The sequence below is a fragment of the Tamandua tetradactyla genome, chromosome 6 (assembly GCF_023851605.1).
Source record: "Tamandua tetradactyla isolate mTamTet1 chromosome 6, mTamTet1.pri, whole genome shotgun sequence".
Taxonomy (NCBI): Eukaryota; Metazoa; Chordata; class Mammalia; order Pilosa; family Myrmecophagidae; genus Tamandua; species Tamandua tetradactyla.
In genome coordinates this window covers 60,550,826-60,569,432 of record NC_135332.1, presented here as the reverse complement: position 1 = coordinate 60,569,432, position 18,607 = coordinate 60,550,826, and the positions used below count along the sequence as shown (strand labels likewise).

The 18,607-nt window shown below is 45.2% G+C and overlaps 1 protein-coding gene across 10 annotated transcripts in view; it reads left to right on the top strand.

The window, feature by feature from the left end:
• The first annotated feature begins 2,747 nt into the window (after window positions 1-2,747).
• Window positions 2,748-18,607, top strand: part of MINK1 (misshapen like kinase 1) — a 54,437-nt gene continuing 38,577 nt past the window's right edge. For 6 of the 10 annotated variants that reach the window (XM_077165660.1, XM_077165663.1, XM_077165665.1 and 3 more), the window contains exon 1: window positions 2,748-3,101. In XM_077165660.1, the coding sequence (XP_077021775.1) occupies window positions 3,045-3,101 (57 nt within the window). In that variant the 5' untranslated portion in view covers window positions 2,748-3,044. The remainder of the gene's footprint in view (window positions 3,102-18,607) is intronic. The other 4 variants (XM_077165667.1, XM_077165664.1, XM_077165662.1 and 1 more) reach the window with 2 other exon arrangements.

The window sequence follows — 18,607 nt, the reverse complement described above, 5'->3', positions numbered from 1 at the left end:
CAGAGGTTATAAGCGATTTGTCCAAAGTGCTAACTTCAAATTCTGTTTTTTTCCTACCGTACTAGCTAATGGTCTTGACCTTGAGTTACCATGTTTTTACGGTACCTACCCAGACAACAGGATGCCTCCATTCACTTAAGGGTTATTGACCTTTTAGTGGGTGCCAGGCCCTCTGCTGAGCAAGACTGACCTCATTCCTGCCTTAAAGGAGATTCAACAAGACATTTACAATTCAAATTGTTTAATGTTACCATGGGCTTAAACCTGGCAGCTGACAGAAGAGGGGCCAAAATCAGTCTTGGTGGGTCAAGGAAGGCCTTTTGAAAGAGGCAATTTAGCCATGAAGACAAGGCAAAGAGTGATGAGAGTGAGCTGGTCAGGAGGTGAGGAGTACTCCAGGGAGAAGAAATAAAGTGCAAAGCCTGGAGAAAAGTATATCGAATTTTGGGATGTATAAATAGAATAGCTCAGTATGGCTGGACTATATCAGGTTTAGTGGCAGAGTATTAAGAAATAAGGTAGCCACTTCACCCCCACTAGAATAGCTACTATTAAAAACAAATAAAAAATAACAAGTATTGGCAAGGATGTAGAGAAATAGCAAAACTTGTACATTTTTGGCAGAAATGTGAAAGGGTGCAGCCACCATGAGAAACAGTTTAGCGTATCTCAGAAAGCTAAGTATAGGATTACCAAATGTCACAGCAATCCCACTTCAAGATATATACCCCAAATAATTGGAGGCAGGGACTTCTACACAGATGTTCCATAGCAGCATTGTTCACAATTGTCAAAAGGTGGAGACATCCAACTGTCCAATTGTCCATCAACAGAAGAATGGATAAACAAAATGTTGTAGACATAAAATGGAATATTATTCAACTGTAAAAAAGGAATGAAGTGCTAGTGCTGATACATGAGACAATGTGGATGAGCCTTGTTGAGTGCAATAAGACAGACACAAAAGGATAAATATTGTATGATCTCACTTATATAAAATAATTAGAATATGCAAATTCTTATAGTCAGAAATTAGAATACAGGTTTCCAGAGGGGTGGGGGGAGGGTATGGGGAGCTAATGCTCAATTGGTAGAGTTTCTGTTTGGATTGATGGAAAAGCTTTGGGAGCCGGTGGTGTTGATGGGAGCACAACATTGTGGATGTGATTAACACCACTGAATTGCATACTTGAAAGTGATTAAAATGGGGAATTTTATGTTACCAGAATATAAAAATAAATACCCCATAGAACTGTATAACACAAAAAGTGAACCCTAATGTAAACTATGGACTAAAGTTAACAATAGAATTATAATAATTGTGGTTCATCAATTGTAACAAAGTTACCATACTTACAAAATTTTAACAGAGAAATCTGTGTGTGCATGTTTGTGGGTCCTATATGGGAACTCTGTACTTTCGGCATAATTTCTCTGTAAACCTACAACTGTTCTTATATTTGAAAAATGCCAAAATATAATAAGGCAGAAGAAACTGGCAGAATCTTGAGTCTTTAACTCTACCTAGAAGACAGTGGGTCTTAAACAGGGGAGTGGCATCAAATTTGAGTTTCAGAAAAATTATTCTGGGTTTGGAGAATTTGCTGATAGTAGTGGAGGCAAGCGGTGATTGTGGCTTAGATAAGGGCAGTGGCAGTGTAAATAGGAATTGAGAGGGAGGGCAAGACTGGATGTCCACTTAATGTGCCAAGGAAGGAGAGTATTCAGCCCATTTCCAAAGACCTTAATTTCAAACTTTCCTAGGTAATGTTTATATTAAGGCTGGTGGGGGGGGTTTTCAGAGATAACTGTGGTGGTGAAAGGGATTTCAGGATCATACAGCCTTGCCCCCTCAACTTTAGTGAAAGAAGAGCCCAGAGAAGCAAAGCAACTTGCTCAAGGTCACACAGCATATTAGTAGCAGAATATGACTCCTTATTCTTTAGGTAGAATTTTCCAGCCTCCAGTGAGGCTAATGACTGGGGGTGTTGTGCCAACATGACTAGATCGAAGGTGACCCAAGCGAGATTTGAAGGAGTTGGTGACAGCTTCCTCCTCTTTCCCTGACTCTCCTCCGGTGCAGTTTTAGTGATCAGTCAGTGAGTAAATGTTCAAACAGTTCCTTTGTGCAAAGGAACTTTAGAAAGGTGCAGAGATACACGTCTGCGGTAGGAATCCCTATCCTGAGATCTGACTTCCCCTTTTCAATGCTCCCATGCCAGGTAGGGAAGGGGGTAAAGGTCTGTTCTGAGGCTGCTAGTTGTCCCCACCCCCCCCCACAAGGCTTCTCCCCTAGGTTCTCACCCAGAGGCCCTTCCCACAGCGGCTCCACTGTTGCCATGGCAATTGGGTGGGTGGACAGACAGCCCATCCCATCTAGAGGCTACCCAGCCCTCGCGTGGGGAGTTTCCATAACAACCCCCCAAGTAATAAAGGGGGTTGGATTCCGCCCCCCTTCCCCCGCAACTAGATAGGTGGGTGGCTTGATTGGCAGCTGGGCATACGAAAGAAGGAGGGAAAAGAAAGGCAAGGCACCAACAGAATTCTAAAAGGAAAATGGGGGAGGGAAGACGAAAAAATAGGAAAAGGGAAGGAGACGCGCGTGCGCACGCGCGCCAGCTGGTGGGCGCGCTCCGCGGCCGCCCCGGCCACCGCCCACTCCTTTCACGCCAGGCTTGTGCGGTCGCTAAGTCCTCGCGCGCGCCTTTCGCTCTTTCTCTTGCGCCTGCGCGCAGGTGTCGGCGCTTAGGGGGAGGGGGAACCCGGCGCGCTCGCATCACGTTCCCTCTTCCACCCTCCGGGTACACGGACGCTCTGCGCCTGCGCAGGAGAGTCGGGCGGCTCGGGTTGCAGGCTCCGGGCGGTAGCTCCTGTCAGTCGGTGGGTCGGACCTCTTGCCGGCCCTCCCCCATCCCGGATCTCCGGGGGAGGCGCGGTGGAGCCCGACCCCTTGGTCCCCCGATGGGGGAGAAGCGGCGACGGCGGCAGTGGAATAACCGAGCCGGAGCGTGAGCGGCCCTGGGGCCCGGTTCCCGGCAGAGGCCATGGGCGACCCAGCCCCCGCCCGCAGCCTGGACGACATCGACCTGTCCGCTCTGCGGGTGAGCTCGCCGCCCCCCCCCCAGCCTCAACCTAGGCCGCAACCCCGCTGTAGGAGACTGAGGGGGCCGCACGCCTCACATGCTCCCCGGGAGCCCCCTCCGCCAGCCTCGTGCCCCTCGCGACCACTGCCCTTTTCCCGGGCTCCTCGTGCTGCAGGGCTCCCCCTCTGCACCCCGCCCCCCCCCCCCCCGACTCGCGGCAGATTCTGGGAGCTAATTTGGTCCCCACCCTGTGGTGCCCCGCCCCCACATTGCCCTACCACCCCTACTTTTGCTGGGAGGTACGGGACCTCTCCCTCCCAGTTTGAGGGCCACCCTTTAGTTCCTCTAAACTTATACCCCCCCCCCATCTTTGCAGAATCTTCTCTGGCCCCTTACCTCTTCTTGACCCTCTCTCCACTTTTACCCTTACTTATCCTTCCTTCTCTTCCTGTTTCTCCCCTACGAATTTTGATCGCAACTCATCTTGACAGCCTCCCCCTCATCACCATTTCTTTTCCTCACCCACCCCTGAATTGCATCTCCTCCCTGGTCGGAATTTCAGCCTCCCCACAACGCCGCACACCTTCTACCTTCTCCCTCATCTCCTTGTTCAGTTTTCCCTATCCCTTCTCTCCTGTTTCAAGTGTAGCAGTCCAGAACCAGGCATTTCCGGTGTCAGGGTCCTTGAATATTACATTACCAACTCTGCAGCAGTGTGGGACTGGAAGGAAAGACAAGTGCACTGGGGGAGGAGGGGAAGCATTTATTCTCTTCAGAAACTAGCATGGGCTGAGAAGAGGATGTTTATATGTACATACATACACAAAACGTGCTGCTTGTGGTCAGTCAGGAGGTTTGGAAAAGCGGTGGGTATGTTGGCTGGTGGGAGGAGCAGGCCCTGGAAATCTATCCAGGGAGGAAATAATTAGAAAGGCTGGTGAGGGGAAACAACTGCAGCAGGAATTTCTTCGAAATACCCGTTTATTGCTTCTCATGGGGTCTCTGACATTGAGGAGCTTTCAGTAGTATTCACTCATTTTCCTTCAGCAGGGAGCTTTGACTTAAGGGGCAACTCAGTGGTTTCAAGGTGAATACTCCACAGACTGTCAGCCAGGAAAGTTGCCCTTGGAGCTTTCTCAGCAGACTAAGGTGTGGGGAGAGCAGGGCTTCTCCCCTCTAGGTTTGCTTTACTGGAGGTCCTGTTCAAATTGACTCGTGGCTTTTGATTTAGCCAGGGAAACAGCCAGTAGCGGGAAAAGGCGGTCAGTCATGCAGGTGCCCCGGATATGACTGGAGGGGAGAAGGGAATTGAAGAGAGCAGAGTCACGTCGTTAATTGGGTTTCTCTAGGTGACACAGTTTTTTTTCTTGCCATTCAGGTCATAATTTGTTTGGTGCAATGTTGGGCTGAGATATGGCTTGCTGGAAGTGATAAGTTGCTAGGGAGAAAGGCTAAGCATTGAATTGCTGGGGGCGGGGGCAGGGGGAGGGTGGCAGCACAGGGCGGGCCTGAAGGCTTTAGGAGGAAGATTCTTTAAGGTCCGCTCACCAGGGTTTAAACTGGGATTCTCAAGTTAAGTCAGTTGGAGTATAAGATGGAAATCCAGACTGAGTTCAAGTCCCTTATGTGCTCTATCTTCCCTTCCCATTTGGTTGTTGATTAACTCTGACTATTCAGGTTCCTGTGGCTGTAGTAACTGAAATACAGTTTAAAAAATGGGTGGGTCCAAACCATGACCTTTGGCTTGAACCTTGTGGGACTCTACTTGGGCTTCTTTTTCTTTTTAGCCTCCCATGATAGTTTCGCCTGGACCCTCATTTTGGGATTTCCAGCAATTCTGCAAGAATCCTCTGACCTTGGATGTGGTATTTCCCTTCTGGACTTCTCTGCTTGAAGCAATGTTATTCCCTCCTTAGTTGCTTCCTGCCTTATTCTCTCCTTCCCTCAGGAGAGCCAGGTGACATGCTCCCAGTGCTTCTGTCTGCCTTGCCTCATGCTTCTTAGGAAAGCACTCCCCTTCCCCCATTCCCACCCCAGTATTCCAGGGCTTGAGGGAAAGGTGTGCTTTCTTTAACATGGGGCTAGAGAGGGCCTCCTTTCTCCTTGCTGCTGACCTTTTCCCAGTGCCTTTTCCCTCCATTCCATTTCAGAAAACTGCTGTGGCACTGTCATCTCTTGCTAGCTCTGTCATCTTCTGTTCTGTCCTGTTTCTTAGTGAGAAATGGAAACCTGGAGAATTAGCAGCAAAACATTTTTCCCTTCACTCCATCATCTTGTGTTGAGAGGGGTGGGGGGGTATAGGACAGGAACATGTTCAGCATTTATTAGCTGGCCTTAAAGAGCCGAAGTTGTCTTTCTCCTGTAATTTCAAGATAAGGCTTGATTTTCAACTGATGATGAGAGTAAAAGTCTGATAGTAAGGATAACTGAATTGCACTAAACTCTTAGCCATTTGTGGGAAGCCTAGATGGGCTGTCACTTTGTGATACACAGCCCCACCTGACCTCTTTGAAGCTCCAATTCTAAGCCAGCGCAGCACCGAACCCTGAGTTCAAGTCCAGGCTTCCTCACTTACTGTGTAACCATGGCCTTACTCCCCCTTCTCCCCTTACTCACTACAGATTCGGCATAGAGCCTTACCTCTTTAAGGCTTCGTTTTCTCATCTATGTAGTGGGGATGGTAATAGCACTGAGCTCATTGTTGTTAAGGACTAAATGAAATACTTGCCATTAAGATTTTAGTCCAGTTCCCAGCACATAGTCACCCTATGATGACCTTTGTTATTAATGTTATCAAATTACAATCAGAGAAGCCTTCTGGGACAATTATTTCTAAAATAGCACGCCCTCCCCTGCTTTATTTTCATGTATTTTATATAAAATTTTATATAGCACTCCCTTTGTTTGCTTTATATATTTTTCAAAGTACTTAGCAGCAACTAACATATTTATTTCTGTCCACCCTGAGTAGAATGTAAGCTCAGTGAGAGCTAGGATTTTGTTTTGGTCAGTTTTGCATCCCCAGTGTCTCTACCAGTGCTTTGCCCCTAATGGGGGCTGAAATGTTTGTTGAATAACTGCATGTTTCAACAAGTGAAAGCTCTTAGCACAAAGCTTGTTTAGAGAAAGAATTCATTAGTCAGGCTTGTTAGGCTTCCTCTTGCCTCTCTATTATATACACACAATTAAGAATTATCTTTTCTGAGTTGTTTTTTGAATCACAGAATTCTGGAAGCCTCCATCTGAGAGATGCCTTTGAAGTAAAGTTAGAATCATCCAAGAGAAGATTTGGGCCTCTTGTTTCAAACCTTCTCTGAGTCCAAGCTTGGTTATATTCCAGAAGAATATTCTGACTTGCAACTCTTGGCTTCTCATAAGGAATAAGTATTGGCATTTACCGAAGTGGATGAGACATGGAGGAGGAAGACCCCAGGCTGACCTCTTTCCTTTTTCATTCCTCCTTTTGCTTGACCCACTTCATAAATCAAACATCTTCTCTTTACGGTCCAACCAGCTAAAATAGAAGTTTTAGACTGCAGTGTTCTTGCAACAATGAAGCTGTGCTCACAGTAGCTAGAGCACTGTTAAGAGGGACTTGTTGCTAGGTGGTAGTTGCTGACAGAGATGTTCACTTTCAAATGATTTTTTGTTATTGTGTTTTTTCTTTGGAGAAGTCTTTCTCTTCCTTTCCTTTTCATGTGGCTGTGGAGCTAGTATCACTTGGAAAGCTGGCAGTTCTGGGAATGTATTTCTAGGCTGCTACCATTTTCTGATGTGCTGGCTGTCCAAATATTGATAATAGATACCTTAGGCAAGGGAATGGGGAGATTGATCTGCAGCAGCAGTAATGGCATTAAGTAGTGTCTTTTTCCCAGTAGAGCACTGCATATAGTGGGAACAGTTGCAGCTTGGGGAGCTGGTGGCATTTGGAGTGCAGTGAGATGGTGCTTTGGCAAAATAACGGGAGGAAGGTTGCAGAGAACTTTGCTGAAACTAAGTGTTCAGCTATTCCCCAAATGAGGAATTGATACCACCACCCTTTATGGTATGGAATAGAACAGGTTGTCATAGCCCTCACTGGTATGGAGATGAAGTGCTTTGGAAAAGTAAAGTTCAAACAGTTAGGATAATGGTCAGAGGATCAGCAAGAGGGCCATTTGGGCCACCCCTTTCACTCTTGCCCCAAGAGCTCAATTAACTCTATGCTGTATAAAATCTTGATTTCAAATGTGACCTCCATTCCTTTCAACTTTGAACTCGGTGCCTAAGACAGGGTAGCTTATACAGCTTGAATTTGTAGAAGGTCTTCACTTATCATCTAGGTGACAAGATGGCATGAAGTAGATAGCTGCTATTTACAAGTTTGCCTTCTGGTGTAGGTCTGTAAAGAATGCAGTGACTTTGAACCTGAAACAATTCTAAGACTGGAGAGCATTTCCAGAAGCCATTGAGAGAGTCCGCTTGCCTAGTCTTCCTGCCTTCAGAGAAAGTTATCAGTAAAATCCTTTCCTGTTTCAGTCACTCATGGAGTCAATCCTTATATTGAGAATTGGATTCTAGATACTATGAACTGTCTCATTGTACTCATTGTATTTAATTAGAGCTCTGGGTGAATTTACCTAAGGTGTTCCTTTGCAAGCAGGCTCCCCATTTTTTAACTGTTATGAAAAGCTATTTTTTGCTTTCTTCAATGTCTTAGAACCCTCAAGGTCAGGAAGTGTTTGTTAAATCTGATTGCCATGAATTATACTCATTTTCTGCTGTCCCGTGGTCAATGGTTTAAAGAGCAAGATCTCTTGAAATCTGATATCCACTCTCTTTCCCTCCTGAATGCCCACTTTACATCCCCATCTGTCTCAGTTTTTTCTTCTCTAAGGTTAAAGAAATAGAACAAAAAGTAATCAGGTTACTATGTCATTTCTCAAAGCATTTCTTGAATGCCCACTGAATATGAGAAGATATAAAAATGTTGACTTGGTAGAAGACTTGGACTCTGTCCACGGTTCACATTCATTCTCTCCTTGTCTTGCTATTTCAGTGGAGTACACACTGTTCTTGCCATTCTCCTCCCAACCGACTGCTCTGAGATTCTCCCAACTATTGGAACCTTCTCCAGAGAGTAATTGAGTAGCTACTTGAGGCTCTGTGTTTTTAATAGGAGTAGGTGTTGGAGTAGGGAGGAATGAAGACGGAATTATAGTGACCCATGGGAGGTCCTGGAGATTTTGTTCAGTGACCAGACAAACTAAGGATGTGCTTTCTCACTGGGTAGGATTTCTTGTTCTGTTTGAGGAGAGATCTAGTACTAGGCACAGGACACAGTGGCAAACAAGACAGACTGCTTCTACAGTCTAGTAGCAGGAGACACATTGCTTGAATCATATCTGATATCTATCTGTCTTTCAAATTGCAAACCATGATGGGCACTTTAGGATCCCATGAAAGCATATAACTAGATTAGTTTTTACTTTTTACGAGACAAAAATATTTGGCTTGTTGATTAACAGAAGAATAAGTCACATATCAGAAAGCCAGACTGACGTTGCCCTGGGAAGGGTAAGAGGAAGTGAGCCAGCAGATAGCTTGTGGATGGCCCGGATTAGGAGAACCTGAAATGGGGCCATTCTTAGGGTGGAGCATCTGGGCAGCAACCAGAGGCTTGGAGCCTGAGGATGGGGTGGGAACTCCAGGCTTCATTTCCACAAGGATTTCTTCTGAACCTTCCTGTGAGGGGGACATGTTTGTTTTAAAGGGTAAGGGACGTGTGGAAAAGACATGCGATTCCTATGATCCTCATTTTTATTTACAGGGGGTGGATCTCTTAGTAGTGGGTCTGTGGACTCATGTGGCTCTGCAGAGGCCTGGTGAGTGTGCATGATGTCTGGCACTGGTGTGTGAGGGAGAAGGACATATCACTGGATGTTATTAGTCTGAGTGGTTTGGTAGGTAGCCTCACAGAAACAAAAACAAGTAGGCCCAGCCTTAGGCTTGTGGTCTGTGGGAAGTAGGGTTCTTCCTAACATTAAATAGATACTATGCATAAATAGATGAGATTCTCAATTTACATTGTGTACACGTAAAAGTAAGGATGAGTGGGGTGTGTAGAGGAAGTGTTACTGATTTTACATGTTTAAAATGAAACGAGTTTAGGGAAGCTGAAGTCTTGGGCTTCTTGGAAGAGCTCGCCGACTCTAGCAGCTTGAATGTCAGGAGGGTAGCAGCGTAGAAGAGCAGGGGTTGGATTGGGATCAGCGTTTGGTGGTATAGACTTGGGGTGGTCCTTTGTGGCTAGAGAGAGATGAGTGGAGGAAATGGAGACTAAATACCTAAGGAGAGTGGTGATGGTTGGTAAGGGAGGAGGCGAGACCTTTGGCGGGAAATATAGTTAGGGACCTCAGACCTCATCTGGTAAGTGTATGTATCCACGGCGAGACAATTTTACAGGGCCCGAGTTGCCAGGCCAAGCGGGGAGTTTCTGCAGATACAACTGGGAACCCCCTCCACTCGGAGTCTATGACTCAGTAAGTACTTGTGGCAGTGAGTGCTTTTTAGTTCCGACTTGGGCACCTCTGCCTTGCCTTTAGCATGAAAAGACCTCTCTAAAGCAGGCCTGACTTAAGCTGGCCTAGTAGCTTCAGCTGTTCCTTTCCTTTCCCTTCCTGGAGAAAAGGACACAATGGTTCAGTTTTCTCTTGGCCCCCTACTCTGCAGGCCTGAGGGGGTTGTCTTGGACACAGTCTGTTCTCACTCATTCCTCCTCTGTTTTGAGGGGAGAATGGGAAAGTTCTCACACCCTCTTCTACCAGGAACCATTTGAGGATGAGATTTGAAGGGCTTGGGTTGCTAATTTCTCCTGCAACCACAGGTTTTTATGAACAGTCCTTGCGGAATAGACTGAGAATTCATGGGCTTCCTTCAAGAACTACTTCAACTTCTGTTTTTTTCCACAAAACCTCCTCTGATTATGCTAGTTCTCATTTATTACCTTCTCCACTTTCTTACAGTTTAGTGTTTAATAATGTATTGCCTTGTATTAATGAATAATGTTTTTGTTCTTGTATTTCCCACAACTTCTTTGTATTTAGGACCATGATCTATATATCCCATTGATCCTGCACAGTGCCTACACAAATGCTGAGCACAGGGTAGGGATTCAGTAATTATTTATTTGGTAAGAGATATTACCTTGTGACTTATCCTTTCCCACAAAGATTTAATCCACAAATAATTGAACAGTGCTTAGTATACGCCCTGTGGGGACACAAAGCCATAGTGTCTGGGACAGTGCTTTGAAGAATTGTTATTCTACCCAGAATACCAATCGTGCTGTTCGTGAACTTGTTATGAACACGAGGAAGGCCAGGGAAAGACTAAGTAGGTTTCTTACATGAAGTCAGGAGTAGTCTCTTGGTCCCCTTGCTTACTTCTTTCTGGGTAGAGAGTGAAATGGAGGCTCTAACTTACTTTTTTTTTTTTTTTTAATTGTTAAATATAACGAATATATGAAGAAAAGAAAAAAAACTGATTATCAAAGTACACATCAACAAGTAGATACAGAACAGATTTCAGAGTTTGTTATGGGTTACCGTTCTACTATTTCAGATTTTTCCTTTTAACTCCTTCTAACTTACTTTTATACATGGCACATATCTCTTCAAACAGCTTTGATGTGTCTGTCTGTCAGCACACCTCTGAAGGTAAGATGGATAGGATCCAAGCCAGACTTTAGGGAAGAGGATTTTCATGTTCTCTCCTCACCACCTACCCACTCTTTCTTTCAAGGCACATTTGTAAGAAAGTGTCTGAATCATTTGGTACTGGTCTTTAATTCTTAGGAGGCTCAAAAGAGTCTTCAAGAAAACCACTGGGTAGAGTGCCCTAAAGTCAAAGCAGGAAGAGGTAGGGATTGGTGTGAATGCAATGTTTGAAAGGGGAAGCCAGCGTATTTGTCTCTCTCTTAGGCCTTTTCATCCTGGAGTTGTTCCAAAAGCAGAGATGTGGTGAATAAGTGTCCTTACTCTAGTTTGGGAGAGGGAGGGGGCTACCCAAAGGTAGAGGGCAACTTGCCCTAGTGTATCTGTCAGAGAAAACATGACTTTGGAGTTGGGTGAGTGTCCGGGAATAGGAGAGCTGAGCAGGACAATTTGATGAAGCTGCTGGCACTAGAGCTTCTGGCCCACCTCTCAGTATCTCCTAATCTGAGTGAGCAGAGCAGAACTTGATAGGCTCTTGGCCTCATCTAGCTAAGTTTTGGAAAAGCTGGAGAAAGTCCCTCTAACCTTAACAAGGTAACTCCTCACCATGGAAACAATCTTATACACACATGCAAAAGCACGGGTTCTGGGGGCCAGGGGTGGGGGAGTTGGGGGAAGGAGGGTGCAACAGGCACCAGGTAGATTGGAAGTTTGTCAGTTCCTTTATCCCTTCAGAGCCCTAGTAAACGTTTCTTTTTTTTTCTTCAGTTCAGAACAAAAATTGCTCTGATACAAATGTGTTTTAATGTGGATTCATTTTAAAATGAGTTGGAATAAGAATAATAACAATCGCTTACCGTGCACCTGTTTTTTCCTTTAATATCGTTATCCTTCATGATATACCCTTTTGAGGTGTGTGGCGTTATACTCATTTTCGAGGTGAAGAAATCAAGTCTTAAAGAACTTAACTTGGAGAGTGAATAGATTGCCTGAGGTTGGACAGCCGGTAAGAGGTGGGGCCCAGATTCAGACTCAGGTCTGACTCACTCCAAAGCCTGAGCTTGTTTCTCCCTGTGCTGTTGCAGGCCTGCTCCCAGATGTAGGGTATATATCTTGTGGGTATTGTGGGAAGGACCGGAAGGCAGCGTGTAGTTGACATTCTAGATGTGTGCTTTGAGTAGTATTGTTTTCTACTGTCTTTAATTGTAAATGTCTTATAGTTCAGTGACCTGCAGTGAATTTGCTTAGGGCTAAAACACCATCCATAGTGTTTCTGTGTAAAGTATTTAGAGACTTTGGGAATATGGCTTATTTCATGGATTTGAGCCAGCTGATAGGAGAAATGGTTACTGTCTTCCAGGAGGAGCATGTAGTGTGGATATGGGTCTTGGTAAAGGACAGCTGTCATTCATAGACTTGGCAGTTTTTTTGAGAGGAGAGGGAGTAAGTGCCTTTGGTACCTGCTAACAGGTTGGCATTGGTGACCTGACCGTACCTACCACATGCTGGGGATACAAAACTCTGTGGGGTTCTGCCCAGAGCTCACAAGAGATTTCTGCCTGTTGGGCTGCCAGGCAGAGCACTCTGATGATGGAGGAGACAAACTTCTATCTGATGAGAAGGAATTTAGAAGATTTGGTATGGAGAAAAGAGAGTGGAATGATTCGGAAAAAGGCCCGTTCTTCAGAGAGAGGAGAGGAGGGCCGACTCGTCCCTTTGGTGTGTGCAGAGTTGAGCAGAGTGTCTGGCATAGTAGATTCTTAATATCTGTTGAGTCAGGTGAGGTGAACTGTCTCAGAAGTCCATGTGTCATCAGCCAACCCAGAATACTCCCTTCCCTCTGGGCTTTAATGAAAGGTGATGGGACTCTGAATAGGATTTTTTTTTAACTTTTTTAAATTGCGAAATATAACATATACACAGGAAAGCGATAAATTTCAAAATACATTCTAACAAGCAGTTATAGAACAAATTTCAAAGTATGGTTGGGTTCCATTTCCATAATTTTAGGTATTTCCTTCTAGCTGCTCTAAGACACTGGAGACTAAAAAGCAATATCAATATAATGATTCAACAGTTATACTCATTTGCTAAATTCTATCTTCTATGTTACAATTCCTCCCTCTCCTTTGATCCTTTTCCCAATCTTTAGGGGTATTTGGGGAGTGACCATTCTAATTTCTTCATGTTGAAAAGGGGTGTAGATATTATGGGGTAGGGGGTTGCAGCTGGTTGATGCCCTTGGAGACACTGGTAAATCTGGGTTTCTGAATAGGATTTTAAATGAAATAGTTGCACACAATCACAAGACCACTGGGGGTGAAAGGAGAAGTTAAGGGTTTCTTTCACAATCAGCTCTTTTTGCCATCTCCCAGCTATACATTGTTTCTGGTTCTGTTTTTGTGCTTATCTGCATCATCTTTTTTTTCCTTTTTTTACCATATGATCATTCCATTCTTGGTATATAATCAATAACTCACAATATCATCACATAGTTGTATATTCATCATGATTATCTTAGAACATTTGCATCAATTCTAAAAAAGAAATAAAAAGAAAAAAGAAAAAAACTCGTACATACCATGCCCCTTACCCCTTCTGCTCATTGACTGCTAGTGTTTCCATCTACCCAATATATTTTAGCCTTTGTTTCCCCTATTTTTTTTCTATACCCCTTTTCACTCCCTTTCTTTGATCACTAGCATTTCAATGTACTCAATTTATTTTAACATTTGTTCCCCTATTATTTATTTATTTTTATCCCATATGTTTTACTCATCTGTCCATACTATAGATAAAAGGAGCAGCAGACACAAGGTTTTCACAATCACACAGTCACATTGTGAAAGCTATGTCATTATACAATCATCTTCAAGAAGCATGACTACTGGAACACAGCTCTACAGTTTCTGTCAGCATCATCTTGATTGTTCTTAGCCTCTTACTGTTTTTCATTAGGGGTTCGGTGGGTAGGTCCTAGAGGAGGTTGGAAAGAAAGTCATTTAGGGCATGAAGATAAAATTCAGCAGCATTTCAGCATTTGTGTGTGAAAGGGCTATATGTGTAAAAGGGAAGTCTCCCTATAAATGAGATAAACCCCCTTTGATGAGTACCTTGGTCTGGAAAGAGTGTCTTTTGTCCTTGTCATCCACCTTTTCCTAGGAGTGACCAGTGGTGCATCTCTGACAGGAAGCTTTTATTCAACAAGCGTTTATTTATTGATTGTTAGTGACATTTTTGGTGATGAAAGCACATACATGTACAATGTCAAACAAAAGGAGGGAAAGTTTTTACATTGGGTAACAGGAGTTCTGACGCTTCTCTCCTAGGGAAGGTGGGCCAGGTAAAAGGCCTGATTTTTTAAGGGAGGAAGGACGTGGTGGGTTGGAAGCTAAAAAAGTTTTTGGTTAACTTTGGGTTGCCTTTGAGACCCTTTTGATGTCAACCTCCTGGGCCTCCAGGCCTGGACAGTTTGAAGTCAGGTCATGCTCTGTATTCCTCTGAGGTGTCCACAACCCTGGGCATGACCTAGAATTGAGTTGAATTTCTTAGCATGAGGTAACCAATCCAATGGCCTTCCTACCTCCTTATTTTCCCTTGTCCACATCATTTATAGTTTCTTCCTTAACCTTCATGGAGAAAGGGGTAAATTAAAGGGAGAATCAGACTTGGCACCCAAGTCACTGCAGGAAAAGCAGAACCCTATGTCTTAGAGGTGAATTCTCAGGCCCCAGATGCCTCTAGCTCGTAGGTTGGGATGGTAGCTTAGAGGCCTATTGTTCAGGGCTGTGTCCTGAGCTCACCAAGTAAAAGCCTACAGCACAAGAGACCTCTGTATTTCCTCAAAATTGGATCCAAAGAATTGAGGGAAAGCTGGAGGATCACATGATCTTTTCTCTTTCCCCTGTTCTCAGCCTTAGAGGAAGCTACACATTTAGCATTACCTTTTAGGGTCCAGTACTAAATGCCCTTCTCCCCGCAGTTCCTCTTCCTGCAATTGAAAGCCTCCTCTTTTCTTAAATTGAGCCAGGTGTGAATCAAGGCTGTTGTTTTCATTGGACTGAGCCTAGTCCACCCAACTCTTGGGCTCAAAGTTTAAATGAAAGAATGTTCTAATCATACCTCGAAATACTGTCCTCCTTAGGTGTTAACCTGTAGTCTGGCATTATGTACTGCCTGGGTATTGTTATCATCACCGTCATTAATAAAAGTAAAAAGTGTGGTTTAAGTGCCTATGTTTAAAGCATAGCATCTGTGGGCTATCTTATATGTTAAGTGGTGCCGATACTGGATTGATAGGTAATAGATGGAATGATACAGCAAGTGTGGCAAAATGTTAAAATTGGTGGGTCTGGGTATGTGGCGGTGGGGGATAGGGGGATCGAGTAGGTTGGAATTTTTTTGCAGCTGTCCTGTTTATTAAAAAATAAAAAGTTTAAAGGGGGAAAAGAAGGTGTCAGCAGTAGGCCAAGGTCTCAGAGCTAGTTAGATTTGTCTTCCCCACCAGAAACCAGTGGCTCACATGTGTTTGGTCTTCTTGGGGCTCAGGGGGCAGTCGGTGCAGATTAGGTGTGTTTCACAAGTCAGCAATGAAGCCCCATACACAGTCTGCATCCCCTGGCCTGGCCTCATAACCTCTGCAGAGCAGGTGCAGTGACTCTTCTTTAGGGGGCTCCCGGCTGAGGGGTGGTTATGTAGGTCTTTGAGGCCACACGGTGGCATGGACCAGGCCTGGCATTGGGAGCTGGGAGACCTGGTTCTGGTTTCAGTTCCACCTTTTGTTTACAGACTGAGCATTTTCTCTCTGGGATTTCCCTCACCTGCAAAGTGAGGGACTAGGAAAAGTCCCTTGGAACCTACATATTCCAGGCCCCACCCTCCCCTACCGCTACCCCCACCCACCCACCCAGGTGATTCAGTGGGTCCAGGATGGGGCCCTGGTTTGTGTATTTCACCAGATGATTCTGATGTGAATTTCCTACTGAGAACTACTCGACCTGATTGATAATCCCTAAGGTTCTAGATCTAGGATCCCTCTGCTTTCCTCTTTCTTCTCTACGTTCCAAGTCTTTGAGTGCCCACTTTGTAGTGTACTATTTGTTCTCAGCACTGACTTAAACATGAATAGATCAGATGTGTGGTTTGCATTGTAGTAAACATCGTCAAAAGTGTACTTCCTGGGGGTGCAAGGGTAGTTCAGTAGTAAAATTCTCACTTGCCATGCGGGAGACCAAGGTTTGATTTCTGTTTCCATGCACTTCCCCAAAAACAAACAAACAAACAAACAAATTCCACAAATGGCGCTGCAATAACGGATACTCATGTGGAAAAATAATGAAATGTTACCCGGCCAAACAGCATACAAAAGAAAAAAAAGTACTTCCTGGGTGGTGACTGTGTGGAAAGCTGGGCAAAGGAGAGGAGTGACGTGGTCTGGTGTGGCCAGGGTTGGGTGACTGTCTTAGAGCTGCTCTGGGAAACCCCAGTACGTCCTGTGCAGGGGTCTTGGAGTGAGATGGTGTTGGGGTGTTGTCGTGGAGCCAGGCACCTGTGGGAGGACACAATAAAGGGAAGATTCAGAGAAAGTCTGAAGGACCGTTCTCAGTGTGAACTTCAGTCCATTTGCATTCCAGGGACTGTTTCCTGAGAGCCCGAGTCTGTTAGTGCTGAGGAGGGGAGAGCAGTCAGAACGAGGTGAGGATTGGCTTGGGAAGAAAGGGAATTTGTACTTGGGTTTTGAGGTTAGGGAAGGAGGTAGGTCCTTCCTCATCAACGCTTGCGCCCCCCCTGCCCCCACCCTGCTGCCCCAAAAGTAAAGCGTAGTGGTTAGTGTAGGCCTAGGAGACAGACTCCGATTCGAATCCTAGTTCTGCTGCTTAGTCACTTACTGGCTGTGTGGCCTTTGTCAAGTACTTAATACCCCTATGCTTTATTTTCACCAGTTGTAAAATGAGGGTAACAAGATCCACCTAATAAGGTTTTAAAAGGACTAAATAAAAATGTATGTAAACTGATTAGGCTGTTAAATGTTCATTAGATAGATAATAGCTGCCTGACTTCTCTTATTGAGGAAAGTGCCCAGAAAGGGTGTCTGCTGGGGTTCTCATAACATTCCTCTCCTCCCGGATTAGTGTTTAGTTTGAGAACGAGAAAACCGTCCAATCTATTGATTTCACTGTTAATGGCTGTGGGTGAGTCACCAATCCCCCAGGTGTAGGCATGGACACATGTGAGCCTGGCTCCTTGTTCCCTGCCCTCTGCCATCTCTCCCCTCCCGAAAGCCTTCCAGCTTCCCTGGAAAAGAAAGTAACTTCACAATCTTGTATCTGAACATGAAACTCCTGTTTGTCCTGCCCCCTGAGTCAGGAATTCCTGCAGGGAGTCACTCCAGCCTTGTGTGTCTTTTTGTTTTCACTCTGGGTCCACCCAGAGGAAGAGCTCGTCTGGGGGAGAAAACTTGCACCTCACCTTTGGGGACATTCGGGGATGGGGGGTGGAAACAGGGCTTCTTTCTGATATGAGAGATAGGACATTGGCATAAAAACCTATGAAGCATTTTGTGGAAAGGCACAGAATTGGGGTTTGGTAGCTGGGAATGCTGGGCTCCTCCTACAGCCTTGCCAGGAGATTTGACTCCTGCCTTAGAGCCTTTGGGCCCTCCTGGCTGCCCCACCCCACTCCGCCCCACCCTGGCCTTTGCTGAGCTGACTCTTACTTGTCCTTTAGGTTCTAGTTTAAATATTTCTTCCCCAGCAGGCCTTTCTAGACACACACGCACCCATGTCCTCCCTTTAAACTCTCTAGTTCCCTACATTTTCATCAGAGTCTCTAACACAGTTGTACTTTTGTAGTAGTTCTTTATGTCTTTAATGCCTGCTCCTTCGTCTAGGCTGTAAGCTCTGTGAAGGAACCGACCATTTCTATTTTGTTCATGGCTATATTCTATTACATAGCAGTATTTATTTAGTGAATGCATAAACCAGTTCACCAGGCCCTGGAGTTGGGATGAAGGGAGTTGGGAAGGTTTCTTAGGAAGAAGAGGAGGGACAGGCCTGGTGGAAAACTGGATGAGCATGCTTGCTCCATCCCACTGGTCGGGAAGTTCCTCCTCCTATCTCACCTACATCCTTTCTGCAATTTATTCTGGGCTGTGCCTTGGTGGGGCCAGAGAATATGTGGTCTCCACCCTTTGGAGAAGAAGCCGGATATTCCTTTCTAGGTCTGTGATTCAGTACTTCCTCCCTATGTCTGCTGGCCCCACCCTTTCCTGCTCTCCCACCTGACTCAGTTTTGCACCCTCTGCTCTTCCTTCCAGGTTCTCTCTTCGTAGTCTCCTGTGAAAGCCTTTCACTGGTTTCTTCCTTAAGTTCTCCTTCATGGCGTCTGATTGTCTCCTGACACTCCCTGGAATTAGGAGTAATATGGGGGTAAGGCAAGTCATAGGTTTCCTTGGTCATGAAACTTCCCCACTCTCTTCCCTTGGATTTGTGGACACCTGACTTCCCCAGAAGGAGGCTGGCAATGAAGTGTAATGATTTGTTTGTGTTACCATTGAAAACCAGCAGAGAGAAACCTTATTATTATCCAACCCCTGATTACTAGTACCGTCCTCCTCCGTTAGCTTGGAATCTGCAGCTTGAATGGGCCTGACATCTCCCTCCTTGCCTGCCTCTTGACTCCACTCGCTGCCCTTTCTTGCTTTCTCTAGTGTCTGCCCTCCTGGGACTATCCCTCCTTCCATCCCTTTCAGCCCTGCCTTAATATCATAGATCTTTTTTCTCCCTTCTCTCTCACTTGCCTTTCTCTCAGTTCTCCCTTTTTTTTTTTTTT